The sequence below is a fragment of the Hylaeus volcanicus genome, chromosome 7 (assembly GCF_026283585.1).
Source record: "Hylaeus volcanicus isolate JK05 chromosome 7, UHH_iyHylVolc1.0_haploid, whole genome shotgun sequence".
Taxonomy (NCBI): Eukaryota; Metazoa; Arthropoda; class Insecta; order Hymenoptera; family Colletidae; genus Hylaeus; species Hylaeus volcanicus.
This window is the reverse complement of record NC_071982.1, coordinates 5,383,026-5,397,644: the sequence shown is the minus strand read 5'-3', so window position 1 is coordinate 5,397,644 and position 14,619 is coordinate 5,383,026. Positions and strand designations below refer to the sequence as shown.

The following is a 14,619-nucleotide window of genomic DNA, read 5'->3' as shown; positions in this document are numbered from 1 at the left end:
TAAGTTACGCACCTCCAACGACATGATGCGGCCTGGCTGAGCCTGCAGGATGTAGAGACATTCCAAGCCACCGGGATAATTCTGCGGATATCCTGGTGACGTGAGCACCTGTCCTTGAGGTGTCGCTCGTAGAACACCGCCGCAGGTTTGCGGCTCGGTTTTCCAAGAAGCGCGGAACCCTTTCCTCTCCACCGAGGAGTCCGTGCTGAATTTAATGATCATAAAATTCGAGGCGGACACGAACAGCTTGTTGCTGAGCTCCTGCTTGCCCGACAGGGTCGCGAGATTCACGGATTTCTCCTCCGTTCTGCCACCGACCAGGATCTGCACTATGTCGAAGCTCTTCTCCGTCTCGAACTCTTGAAACTAGAAATCATGTTCCGTGAAACATCGATACTACACCTCTCGAATAAATTACGCGACGTTGCGTACCTGTAGGAGGATGTTGTGGCCCTGGGGACCCTCGAGGGTCCACTTGCAGTTGCTGAGGGGTGCATATTTGTGGGGATAATTAGGGCTCTCGACCACGTCGCCGCTGCTCGCCATGTAAAACTGACAGTTAGCAGGACAGTCTATTTCATCTGAATAATCGCCGCAGTCGTCCTGCTTGTCGCACCTGAACGCTGCGTTCACGCACTTGCCATTCGAACAATGGAACGAACCTGACCACACGAATACATTGGCAGCGTGAGACACAGGTGATCCGTCGATTCAACTTTCGTCACGGTTGGGATTACTTACCCGCAGGACAGGCGTTAGCCCGACACATGAAGGGAAGCAACGATTCGCACGTGGTCAGCTCCCACGTTTGACGGTCATCCATCAAAGCGACGTCCACGCATTCACCTGATTGCGGATTTGGTTGCTTCGACGCCCAGAAACCTGAATACATGAACACTTGAGCCCTACTGCAGCGCTTGTTTCACGAAAATTTGGACGGAAGAGGAACGTTGAACACCCGGGTAAAGGATCACAAGAAGCGTTCATTTATCCAGGGATCTAGTATTTTCATTCCAGGAGTTGACTCGCTCCTCGACGAGAAAAGTGAACAGATTCCGATGATGACTTTCAGGTCCAGATAGACCAAGCAAAAGCCAAAGTGAAAGAAGCATTATGCAAATGCACGCATAACGCGCAAGACATGGAAATTACTGTTTGCGTCGCGTCGGACGTAAAAGCGGCGTTATCTGGGCATTGTTGTGGGAAAAGTGTGTCTTCGTGCTGTGTACATCGCGGTAGTTCCGCGTTTCCGTGACCTCGATGGAAACCTGCCGGCGCGCACACGTGTATGGACAAGTTCGATCGTAGTGTGCCTTCCATACTCGTCGCTAGAGGGCAACGTATCGATCCCTTTCCCGCAAGTACTGTACGCTAGGCACTCTTACGCGGACCTCAAAAGTCTCTAATTGCGCCGACAAGTCGAAATGGAATTCTACGTACCTGCGTATTGGGAGACGAGCATTCCAGCCGCCGATTCGAGCGTGTTGGTCCGCAGATCGTCTAGGGAGGCAAGACCTAACCAGTAACGATCCAAATGCCGGCCGATCATGCTTGCGGACATGTTGTTCTCGCTGTAGGACTCCACCACCATCAGTTCGCTGCCGTACCTACAATCCCACGTCAATTCGTCGATGCCTTGTTTCATTCTAGCGTCCAATAACGTGGATATAAAGCCAACCATCGACTCACCTTCTACATAGTTCAGCCGCTTTCTCCCAGGAGTGCCTGATGTTGAAGAATTTGTAGCAGTGGATGCCTCTCAGCTCCCATCCTGAGGAAGAAAGAACCGAGTATTAATTGGATGATAGCGGAAGCCACGGAGATGTGAAATAGGGCTCACACGTGACCAAGTGTAATAGAACTTTGTGTACAAGCAAGTGTACAAACTACCCAGTGACATTTAGTCCCCTGCATCTGTGCCCAGTGTTTTTAGCCCCCAGTAGTTAAACACAGTACCCTTTAGCCCCCTGTATCTGAGGTCAGTGCCCTTTAGCCCCCCACGTATGAGACTAATACCCTTTAGCCCCCTGTATCTGAGTCTAATACCCTCTAGCCCCCTGTATCTGAGCTCAGTGCTCCCTAGCCCCTCGGTAGCTGAGCCCAATGCCTTGTAGACCCTGTAACTGAGCTCAGTACCCTCTAACCCCCCACATCTGAGACTAATACCCTCTAGTCCCCTGTATCTGAGCTTAATACCCTCTAGCTCTCTGTATCTGAGCCTAATACCTTTTAGCCCCCTGTATATGAGCCTAATACCTTCTAGCCCCCTGTATCTGAGTCTAATACCCTCTAACCCCCCGTATCTGAGCTCAGTGCCCTCTAGCCCTTCCTAGTTGAGCCCAGAACCTTTCAGTCCTCTCGTATATAAGCTTCCATAGCTTCTATTACCTAAACCATTTGGTTACGCGCGTTGTACTGTGACGTGACAGATCTTCGGCGGGAAACGCGGTTAGCCGGTGACCTGTACAGACAGTGACGGACGTAACGACCTGGATCGTTTTTAGTGCGATGCACCGTGTGTGCGTACAAAGTCAAAGGTAGGTCGGTAGGTAAATAGGTAACATCGCGGAGGAGAATGAGTGAAACGTCTTCGCTTCCTCGCGTTGTTGACCGTTCCAATTGAGAAGTCAGAGACCAGCTGCCAGGGACTCATATGACTCATCCGCCTACCAAATAGGACTTCTTTTTCGTCGAACAGAATTTTGTTTACATTGGGAATCGAAATTGCAGTGTCTCCATCTATGATACATTTTTCGTTAGGCCGCCATCTCTTGGCGTTCTTTGTTGAAAGCATTTTTCCTTAGATTTATGAATATTTGTCTATAAAAATGAATCGAACGATTCGTTCCATGAATTGGTGTTTCTGAGATTGTGCGTCTCTTCGACGAGGACGCGGACACGTTCATCAGACAAGCGCGTTGCACACAGATGTTCAGGAAACTGGTATCTCAGTCTGGTTACCGAGAAATCGATTGGTGCCACGCGAGATCGCCTCGCCGACTATCCTACTTGTTTTATGATTCTTCGAGAATAGGCCGTTGGAAATCAAAAGTGTTACGAGTAACCGTGTTCTTTTTCCGTTATGGCTGTGACGAGTCGATTCTATAGCCTCGAACAGCTTTTAGATCGACAAACGGCTTCGATCGACTCCAGCGATAGAAAATTCAGGTCGTTCGAAACGTTGCTCCGCGAGATATAAGATGCTCGATATATAAGATCTTCTAATAAACTACAATATCATGTTTGGTAGGAGAATTTAATACGAAGCTGCGCCTTCGATATTTTACATACAAGAGCTTCTTCGCGTGCTCGTTGATATTATACGTGGCATCGATGATTCCTCCACGCAATTTGAGCTAGACTCGCCGCGATAAACGCGCCGTCGGCCTTCCTTTCTTTTAAAAGGTCAAACGGCCATGTTGGTACAACGTATGCTGTACCCTGTACCTCTCGCGCCTATTAACATTTCTCGATCGAGCAATAGCGTATCCCGGCTAGAATATTCCAAAAATCAACTTCATCTGCTATTAACTTCCCGAAAATAAGTTTATGAAGAATATCTAATAATTCCAAAATAATAAAAAAGAAAACAATTTCTTCGCACCTTTCGCTTCTATACCACGAAAATAGTTTATTGTAAGTTCTATTATTAGTAGACCCTGGATAGGCTCTCGCGTAGAAGACGATGGGTGATCAGTCGCGGAACATGTTGCCGGATGCTCCACTTTTTGGAATCCCGTTCGAGGACGATGCGCGCGCGTGCTCGCTCGAGTTTACCTCGTGGAAGGTGGATAACCGTGACGTGAATTCGCGAGGTGTATTTTTAGGGTCGCCAGTTTACATACGACGAGGACGAGCTGTAGCGCTCGACGCGACGTTGGAGAAGGATTCACGGTTTAGGAATGCCGTCTCGTTTCTCGACCCTCTTCCCCCTCGCGTCTACCTGTGTGATCCTACGGCATCGGTATGCCATTATTGTGTAGCAGGTCGAGAATTTTGGGCCAGGTGCGGGACCAGAGCCTGTTTCCAATCATAGGGCTGCTGAATGTTTCTAAATAACAAGGGCTCCAAGGGTGGCCATCGTTTGATCGGGGTTCTTTGGGTGCAACGAATCTCAAAGTGAAAGTAAACAAATTCTAGAATCTTAGCAGTTAATCCTTAGAAATTTAATTTTGCAGCAGAATATTCAGAATTTTTATCTTCACAAGGGAACGTACTGCACTTTGAATAACGAGATCTTGAGATTTCAACGCGCGATGGAGACATCAATGATCATTCTTGTGGAGCTGGTTACATGCCCACACTACTATCGTACATTGCCCACGCTTGTATAATTGAATATTGCATGTATCATTTTTGAATGATTCCCCCTTGAACAATATTTTTCACTCACTTCGAGGTTCGATGACGCACAGGTTTAATATATCGTGTCTTTTTGAACGTCACATGCTGAGACCGTCGAAGTCGAAACGCGAAACGCTTCACTTTCGAGGCCTTGGGTCGCGAGTGTAAAATAAAGTTGTTTTCGAGACTGGCCTCGACGGAATCCCCTTGGGCGAAAAGCATCGTTCCTCTGGGCGCCTCGATCGAGCTTGAAATATCTCAAACGCACGCGACAGAACACGGTCAACGATCAAGAAGCTTCGTACTGATACGTGCAACCTACTTAATTGCAACTGGCAGCGACGAGGAAAAGTGGAGCAACGTTACGAACGGCCGAACTCTTATCCTCATTGTCCCTCATACTGGGTGCGTCGTTTGCTTCGATATTTCTCGAGTTCCATCGTCTGTCCACGCATATTAATAATTAGCATGTCGCTCACGTCACCAAAAGTCTCGTATCTAAACAATTATAATAATTCCTGAGGCAAGGATCCATGAGCCACGTCTGCACGTTGTGAAAGAGTCTTAAATCGCCCAAGAGCATGACCTCGGTCCACTCGTTCGGCAGTCTACCTGGCCAGGCTCCAGGTGCGACCTTTTCAAGGTAACCGAAGGCTCAGAATGTTTACCTGCCCCAGTGACCATAGAAAACCAGAAAAAGCTGCGAAGCTACTCACCATTCGGACAGGTGAAGACGTTCGTGGCAGGAACCTGCAACAAAGAGATAAAGGAATGCTTTGGAAACGGTTTTACAGCGTCGTAACTCAAAGGGCCTGATCGTCCATGCTACTTTCCGATAATTTATCTCGCCAAATGGACGGCGAGTTGCCGCGATAAATTTTCATATTCTCAAATTATTTCCCGCAGGGTCGAAAGTGCATGCACGGTCTCGTTAACGAGTAATATTCGATCCAATTACACGCTACGCGTCGATTCGAATCTCTGGCACAGATTTCACCCGCAAACAAGGATTCCTACCGCGAGTCTGTGCGTGCGCCATTTTGCAATTAACCCGGCGCTATTACCCACTGACGAAACGTCGAAGCACCAGACTGAAGAGTATCGTGGGATAACGGCGATGAATCGTAGGAAGTATCGCGGGAACTTGCCGCGAGTTACGACCGCGGATTACGTAAAAGGATGACACTATTGTCGTCGGTTGCAAGGTGGCGAAGCGCGAAGAGGAAAGTGGGTCTTTTTTTATCGGAGGAGAGTTAGACTAGGCTCTACGCTCGAATTGAACTGCGGGATGGTAGACCTTAAGCCCCTTCTCACTTCCAGCTTAAGGTCACTTGGTGAAAGAGAAATATAATCAATGTTATAATCCAAGCAGAGAATTGAGCTAGGCATAAACGTCTACAGCGGGATGGTGGACCTTAAGCCCCGTTCTCACTTGAAGCTTGAGGTCAATTATTGAATGAAAAATATAATCAATGTTATAACCCAAGCAGAGAGTTGAGCTAGGCTCTAACGTTTACGCTCGAGTTGAACTACGGGATGGGGGACCTTAAGCCCCGTTCTCACTTGTAGCTTAAGGTCACTTGGTGAAAGAGAAATATTTTCGATGTTATTGCCTCTTAGCCTATAATAAAGGGGTTACGCGATCAACTATGGTCCAAGTGAGCGCGACTTAAATCATAGGTTACGGAATTAAGACATACTTTACAATCACAAGTCACATAATCGCTAGATCTAAAAGTTTAAAGGTCCCGACACCACAGCTTTACCATGGTACGAACTTATTAAACATTTCCATATAATTTCTTTCAATACAGCGTTGTGAATTTTCTCGTACCAATTGTTCATACTACGAGAGGATCGAAAAATTAGTCCCGAGATGGTGTTGGTTAGGTAAACGCGCCTTGAAGCAGCGAACTATTCCTCGTGGCTTGTCAGCGATCGTCGCGCAATGGCGTGGAACCTTCAGCGCCAGCTTTCCCGTGCATTCAGCGGTCGGTTGCGACTCGCACCTCCCTCAAGAATGCAGTCACCGTTATGTCACTGATATTCCGGTGCTCGTACCCGCGAACACCGAAGAAAAGGAGTCGAGAGTGTCGAGACCCATCGGTTTCCACCGTACGAGCCGTGCTTTCCGCCAAAGACGGGCGCAGAGTCGAGATCCTCTGATTCCATCTTCACTTTCTCTCTCTGGGGAATAACAATGCGCTGTTTCGTCTCGAACGACCGCCAGATCTGCGTAAGATCGCCACTGTTAAAAATGATAAGAGGCAAAATGGAACGCGACGGTTTTAGTTCCACGAATGGCCGTTGGAGGCCCGGCAACCTGAGAACGGTGGAAGGTTGCAGTAAGATATCAAGCAAAGCGTGTATTTTGAGACGTCACGGTATATTTTGACAAATTCTGTGTCCAAATTGAATTTTTATTCAATGTTACGCAAGTTCGTATTAAAGAACGAGATTGCATAAGTAACCTACGCGTCTCACGTGAATTTAATCTTGTGTGACTAGTGAAAATAATACGCTGAGACCTTAGCTGACTACTGTTTCTAGTTCAGATAGCTCACCTTGCTGCCAATGGAACTCGTATTTTATATCAAGTTTCGCGATTCGTCATACGAACTGCTTTATGAATTTACCAAGCGGAAGAATGCAAGAGCGCTGTACGAGACGCTAATTAATCTGCGAGCAAACATTTTCGACCTCCATGGAGGTCATCCTCAAGAATAATAATCAAACCAGTGCATTACTTTAAGAATGACCTCAACGAGGGTAGATAACATTTATTTACCTCCGAAGTTTCTTGATTTACTTCTCGAACAGCTAAATTTCTCTTGAACTTTGTCTAGCGATTCTATACACTTCCTGTACACAAAATGTTGCAACGTACGCTAACATTATTGGCGCGTCGGCCAGTGCGCATGCGTGCACGCGAATCCACGCTGAAATTCACTTTCACCTCGCGCACGCCACAATTCACGGTGGCCAGTGGTAACTCCTTGTGGAGACTACATGCCAATTACTTCATAATCCGCGGTTCAATTTCTCAAGAATTCTAGGCAACATCTTATCTCGCGGCACACGAGAAAATTCTCCCCGATGCCGATTTTCGTTCCACCGGCCGCAATTACGTGCCGTTGCGTGATGCGCCTGATGCGTGCTCGCACGCCATTGGACGAGGCTCGAATCACAACCTGGAAATTACTTTTCGCGTTTATCGCGCGATTTCTGCAGCGCTCGAAGGAACGTATGAGGTTATTTAATCCTCGGGGTTCAATTTTCCCTTTTTGGTTATGGTTAATAAAATGTGCTTTATTGCGATTGGATGTTCCAACGAGGCACGATCGATTACACGGAGTTTATTAGTTAATGTGTTGAACGCTAGAACGATTATAGGTCCGAGAACATCGTTAAAAATATTGCGACTTGTGATTGTCAAAGTATTCTAGACTATTTCATAAAAATTCATTCGGCTAACGAAAAGGTTTTCTTTTCAGGGACGATCGGGATGGTTCGTAGCATCGAAGATGGTAGCGTGAAATAATTGACAGGCAAGTGCGGTTCGTGGCTTAAACAATGCTGTCCGCGATGTGATCGGCAAACCGTGGCGGAATAATAATCAAACGCTCACCTGAGACTCCGTTAGCTGAAGATGGCACAAGAGGACGGCGACCCACACGGCCGCCAATTCTCTTATCAGCATATTCCTGCAACAGAAAGAAACGCTTCGTTTACACTGGCTGCTCGTTAGCATCGACGGTTTAATTTATGCTGACTGGATGGAAAACGCACACTCTGGGGGGGAAAGTGTTATAAATGAGCTAAACGAGGCCATCGTATAGACCAGAATTCTTTCAAGGTAACATAAAAGAAGACGAGTAATTAAATTGTTGAGGCAGCGCAATTTTTATTCGGTCCTAAATCGGTCCAATTCTAAATTTCTACGTCGGAACGTTTTTTCTAAACGTTATTCAGAAACGAGAAAATAATTGAGAAAGTGAAACCACCCGAGGACCAAAAACGCAGTATCGAAAGGCGAACGAGATTCAACGGTTGAAGAAATGATGAATAACAAGTAAAGTGAACGCGAATGCCAATCAACATTCACTGAAAGACTTCAATGAGACTTTTCGTACAGTGGAAAAGACGCTGAAGACGCGGTCGTTCTACTGTGTATAGGATCTACACCGGTTCCCATAAAATTCCTTACGGTTTCTGCGGCTGAATTGTGGCACAGCAGTTGCATACCTTGCCGCGTAACCGAGAACCGTGATAAATCTCCGTGGGCAGCGAGTTATTATTTAATCACGATGCTCTGTGCGGCTCGTCTTCGGGAAGGAAGGATATATCCATCGGATTATATCAGAAGGAGGTCAAATTCGTTAGCTTATTGTTAGATCAGCCATTCTTTTGGCTTGCCCCTTTTCAAAAATCACCTAAATCTAGTCAAACGTCATCAAACCAGACGCAAGACGTATCAGGAGCAAATCAAATTAGTTAATTGTTAGATCAGCCATTTGTTCGACCTGGCTCATTTCGGACATTCCTCAAATTCAGTCAAACGTCGTCAAACGAGATGCAAGAGGATAACAAACACTTAACTATCATCGTTTAATTAATCTTCATAAAGGCCAAGTAATTTCAAGAAAAACCTTTTGACCTGTCGCCATTTCAAACATCCCCCAAATCCAGTCGAACGTCGTTAAACGAGATGCAAGAGGATAACAAACACTTAATTACGATCGTTTAATTAATCTCCACAAAGGCCAAGTAATTTCAAGAAAAATTACGTTAGCGGCAACTATTTCAAATATTACTGAAACGTCATCAAACCAGTTCCAATGGCAGAGGAAGGCCTTCGTTTTTCTTGTTCCCTCATCCTCGACAACCACGCGCATGTACGCTGTTCTTCGACGCGGCAAAGACACGAGAGATGACGTATTCCATTGAGAACCGTTATGCCAGCTACGGACGGTCGATTATCGACAATCACCGGGTGAAGGTGGCGCGCAGAGGCGTTTAACTCACATACCCAGTTCGGCCAGATTTCCTGAGAGCGTAAACGTAATCTCGCAGCGTGGCCGGCTTAGGCGATGCAGACTTCCTGTCGATCGCGGCTAACGGGTATTCCGGGCGACTAGCGTCGTCGTTGGTTGAATGACTACGCACTCGTGGATCCCAAGGCACGAAGATAAACCTAACCGTCGCTGAATCGGTGATTAGACGAACGACCTAATTATATACGAAAGGGTATCGCGGAGTGGTGCCCCTCGGGTGTACCGTTAGCGTTATCGAGCGGCTGTCGCTGCATTGTCTGGGCTCTGTTTTAATTGAAGGCCCTGTGCAGCGTGAAAGGAGAACATTTCGAGTCGATTCGCGCTGTATGTTAATGCGCGCACTGTTACACGCGGTGTGTAGGGAAGTGGACTGAGTTCCTAGAAAGAGACGAAGATGGCTTTTGTTAATGGTTTTCTGGGGCTTTTGAAGATTGTGTTGTTGAAAACGGATGGGGTCTTTGATACAGAGACTGAGAAACCAATTTAAGACCTTGAGGTTCTCAGTAGCGCCTCCACCTGTGGCGCTACTGAGGTTTTAGCAAGAAATCACCTTCTACTTCAAGAAAAAATACACGACCTATTGAAGACCAGCTTCCCCAAGCTTCTACTACCCCAAAACTTCCTATCTTAATTTTCTTCGTCTCTCAATGACCCCAAAATGGCAGACACGAACCGTCGCGCGCTTCAGTTGGTCGTATCGGTCCGTCTCGAAAAAAGAACAATGGAACGTTGCATAAAAGCGACTGTATAACGGCGACGAACTCTCCTCGTCACAAAATAATAAACTTTCGCGATTCCACGCGGCTGGCAACGCGCTCCTCACGATTGGCGGGTGTACCGCGATGCATTTCCCACGAGTTTACAGTCCGTCCGCCGTCGAGGAGGTTGCGTCATTCTTATCCCCTCGCAATTAGCCGCAACTCGTCGCGCGAACGTATACGTGCGCTGCGCACGTGCAATCGTTCGGACTGTTCGATCCTCGTTCGATACTCGTCGAGTCCGCCTTTAAGACCGGCTGAAGGAACGGGTTGCGCGACAGCTTTCCAACAGTCCTGCGATCCATCGATCACGATGGGAAACGCGGCAGGAATTTAGCAAAAATAGTGTTGAAAATATTGCAAATAATGCGAATGTTGCAGATACTGAAAACCGATTAAAATAAGTAAAAATGGAATAATATTTAACGGAACTAAAGAAACGACCGCATACGAGCCTTGAAGAGGTCGTTCGGGCGCTTCCACGCCATTTTTAGAAAATTAATTCAGCTGGAAAGGTACAGTGACTAAAGAAAAAAAAGATGGAAGTTTATAGAGTAGAAAAGGAGTGGATTCGAGAAGAACGCGGGTTAACTGGACGCGGCAATTAGAGTATATCAAATTAAGAGCCTTGTTCTTGTTCTTCGCGCTGTTGCTATGGCGCATCACGCTCTTTCCACCGCGGAGGCCTCGATCGGCACGCCAGTCTCGTAGACGCCACGAAATATGCGCTTGCACGGAACTTATTAAGATCGGTAAACAGAATGATCTCGGGGATAATGGCGCAGGAAGCGACGAAGAGTCGCGATGGCTCGCGGAAGATTGTTCCTGCAGACATTCTCATGACTTTAGTGCGACTTCCACACGCTGTTCTACGTTATAATTACATAATTTTTATATAGTTTTTCGTAAAACTAAGACGGTCAATTTAAATCGAAGTAGGCTCGTACGATTCATATTTAATCAAAGAACAGTCGAGTGAGGTCTTGTCGAAATCCTCCATTAAATAAATCCGCGAAACAACTATTTTGATGCACGCTATTTGCCTTTCCACCCGTCGCGATTTTTTGCGAAACAGTCGCAGAACCTGGTTCCGGGAATTCGTTGGAGCAACGACGATTGTTCGGTCCGCGCCATCGCGTTTGAAACGCGCCGAGCCCTGGGAGTCCTCGCTCGGTTTTTGCACGCACCGTTTCGTGCCAGCAACCAGGAAATCCGAATACTTTCTAGTACTGACCTACAGCCTCATATCGCGATTTCCTCTTCGCTGTTCGTCCTTTTCATTTGCGTCTCTCACGTGACAAGGGACGATTATCACTCGTTAATGAACCGCGCCTTATCCGTGCATTAATTAGCTTTTACTCGGCCACTTCCTGCGTTGTCTAGTTGGGATCTTTATGACCGTTTCAAAATTTCCTGTGTTGTTTAATAATAATTAATAATTCGATCAGCCATAGTTCCAAGACAAATCGTGTTCCAGAGGTTACACCTGCGTCTGTATATGTTTTTTTTTTTTTTTTACATACATAGCTGCTTATTGCGGCGAGGCGTACGGTAGTTTGCAGTACTTATCGATTCGACGCCGCTCGCAGCGTATCGTATCTACATCCTGCGGGGAAATTTATCTCTCTAGACACTGTGCCAAATAACGGTTTCAACGTAACCAGGAAGTGCTGGTAAAACGGTAATTACGATGATACTGGAAACATACTTTCTAACTGGATCCCTTGGAGATACAATTTTAACAGCTGGCACAACATAAATTAACCGCATGGCGTACTCGTAACGCGTCGTGTCTCAAATTACAATCCGTGGACCTCGATTCTCATCGAAGGTAACCGTTATATTATTAGTTGGAACGATGTTACATCCTCATTGGCCTATCATCGAATTGTGTACTTTTAATCGTGAAAGTGTATCAGTGATCAGGCAAATTGCCCAATTAATTGCTCTTTTGTTGCGCACTTTCCCTCTAATACGGTTCCTCGAGTCGGAGACTTCGATGCCTGGTTGGAACGAGCGTGGTCACAAGTATTCATCATTCTTATCATTCACTTATGGGAAATAGAAATACATATGAGATAGGAATGGGCGCAAATGCAGAATTATATAAAATATCAACAATAATATATGTTATATTATCCTGAATTCTGCTCTATTTCGTTGTATTATTCTGACTTCTGCTGTATTTCGCAGTATTATCCTGAATTATGCTGTATTCTACTGTTTTCTGTATCGGTGGCAACATAAATTTGCACAAACATCCACAATCCAGCCAAGTTGAAAGACTAGTCCCCCCACTTTTTTCAAATACAACGCTTTCTTTGGGAAGGAAGACGAAAGAAAGTCGTCGTAAATTAATTATTCATATCGTTATGCGAAATCGACCTTTTCTCTGTTGTGTCACGAGTTAAGCAACCTATATTAAGTAATAATCTTATTTCTGGGGACGGCGAGACGCCATTTTTAGGATTCGACACTGAAATGTCGACGAACTTTACCGATACGGTTATCACGGACCGATGTACCGGTTGGTATTGTCCGACGATGGTTTCCGGCGCCGTAGATGGACTTTCACGACGACTTCCGCTTCTGGACGAAATTGGTAATCGATACACAATGGCTGCCCGAGCCGTCTCGATTCGAGGCACGAAGACGCTCTTCGGAGCAGGTTTTGCGCAACCTATTACGGGTTAACGACTTCCAATGTCAAGTTTCTTGATTGAATCAACTTTCTGTACCATATACGTATCATAAAATGATACATGGACTCGTATACGAACACGAATGGTATGAAATTAACCGTATAAATTGCAAGAAATCTTGCGAAATAGGAGTGCTTAGAGCTGGATTATGTAACCACAAATGGATCTTAATTTCATTATCCCACGGGTGAACGAACCACCGACAAAAGGAAGACTTTCGTTCGCTTTCGTTGCGGATATCGACGTACACATCCGCCTAGGTGTCGATGTCACGTTTTACCGCAAAAAAACCTGCGCTCGATATTACGCACAGTAACGTCTGGCGACCATGTTCCTGCAAAAGCTTCCGTGACGCTGCATCTCGCCCTTGCAAAATATTCTTGATACATACACGCTTTCCTCGTTTACGTAACAACGATACAAGTTTGGTTAGATCAAAGGGGATATCGTTGAATCTAGGAAAAGACAATAAACGCAGCCACCGTGAGACTCATCGCGGTTCCAGAGCAACACTTAGCCCCGATATTACCTCATCACATGCAAATGGAGCCACGAGACTCGAGCATTTGAATACCTCATTGTGAGGATTTTGCACTTCTTTCGATGAATGGGACGACCAGGCCTAATTACCCCACCGTATTACGGTAACAGTGCGATGAGCCCCCCTCTGGTTGCCAGGCGCGATCTTCCACGTCACAGGATGTGATCTAATTTCCGGTTATCATCGATGCACTCCTCGATGGACGTTCAGCTCCTTTCCTCGTCGTCTAACGGGAACTTGCTCCGTTTATCATTAACAAAAACACGAGCGTCTTAACGACGGCAGTAATTCTACCATAGTTAGAATGAACAATTTCTCGCCTTTGGAAGACATTTTTCATCCACGGCACATTAGTTTAAAGCTGGTTGCTAATGAGATCCGCAACTGTTTAGCTGATCGAGTTTCTAGCTAACGAGTTCCACTCAACCTGATCGTTTATATATATGCAGATCTTACAAAGTGAACTTTTATGTATGGAAGAGAAGCAATTCCAAACAGGGATCGAATGTTTCATATTAAATCTATGGTGCGTGTTCAGAACCGTGGAATAGAAATCGATGTGACTGCCTCGCTGTTAGCAAACAAGCTCTGAACCGCGATTGCGACTTAAACGAACGCTGGGACTAGGAATGCATTTGCACAATCCCCGGCTTGCACATGATGGAGGAAACTCGAATGGCCTGCAGTAGGTCATTGAATTCTTAGGCTATATTAATGGATTTGCAACTCAAGTCTTGTCAAATCAAATCATAATCATATCTTGTCATAAATCAAACTCCAATTTGCAGTCTTCAACGTCAAACTCAATGTTAACTTATCGGCTGACCCTCTACCATTTGGAAAAAAAAACTTTCGAGCATTACGTTCGTACCCGTTTCGTACCCGTTTCATGAGTCCTAACTGGCATTTTCGTTCTGGAGGCCACGGAAATTTACCGTTCGTTCGTGAATGTCGAACGCACATGGCGAGAGAGATATCCGTTGGATATTCAGGGTCGAGGTTCGAGGCGCGTCACTCTTTCCTATGCAACGACCTGTTCGATCAAGAAACGTAAATTATACTGCTTAATCGAAGAAATGTCGAGAATATGTCGCAGTAGGTTGATTTTATTCGTCATTTGTTACTATAAGTACGTAAAAATTAAAATTCTGGTCGGGGGAGCAATATGACTGAAGGATTATCGCGTCGAGGAAGCCATTTCTCTAGACTCTAATCGCCTA

General features: G+C 45.9%; 1 protein-coding gene and 1 long non-coding RNA gene across 4 annotated transcripts in view; one reads left to right on the top strand and one right to left on the bottom strand.

Moving 5' to 3' along the window:
- Positions 1-14,619, bottom strand: part of LOC128880384 (sushi, von Willebrand factor type A, EGF and pentraxin domain-containing protein 1) — a 32,354-nt gene that overhangs the window by 14,421 nt on the left and 3,314 nt on the right. For all 3 annotated transcript variants that reach the window (XM_054130414.1, XM_054130415.1, XM_054130417.1), the window contains exons 2-8: positions 7,973-8,048; positions 5,061-5,094; positions 1,690-1,771; positions 1,441-1,607; positions 742-882; positions 433-662; positions 13-366 (exon numbers count right to left, since the gene is read on the bottom strand). In XM_054130414.1, the coding sequence (XP_053986389.1) occupies positions 13-366; positions 433-662; positions 742-882; positions 1,441-1,607; positions 1,690-1,771; positions 5,061-5,094; positions 7,973-8,044 (1,080 nt within the window). In that variant the 5' untranslated portion in view covers positions 8,045-8,048. The remainder of the gene's footprint in view (positions 1-12; positions 367-432; positions 663-741; positions 883-1,440; positions 1,608-1,689; positions 1,772-5,060; positions 5,095-7,972; positions 8,049-14,619) is intronic.
- LOC128880388 (uncharacterized) overlaps positions 8,069-14,619 on the top strand; it is a 12,713-nt gene continuing 6,162 nt past the window's right edge. Inside the window, exon 1 of the long non-coding RNA XR_008457815.1 lies at positions 8,069-8,200. This is a non-coding gene — a long non-coding RNA (uncharacterized LOC128880388). The remainder of the gene's footprint in view (positions 8,201-14,619) is intronic.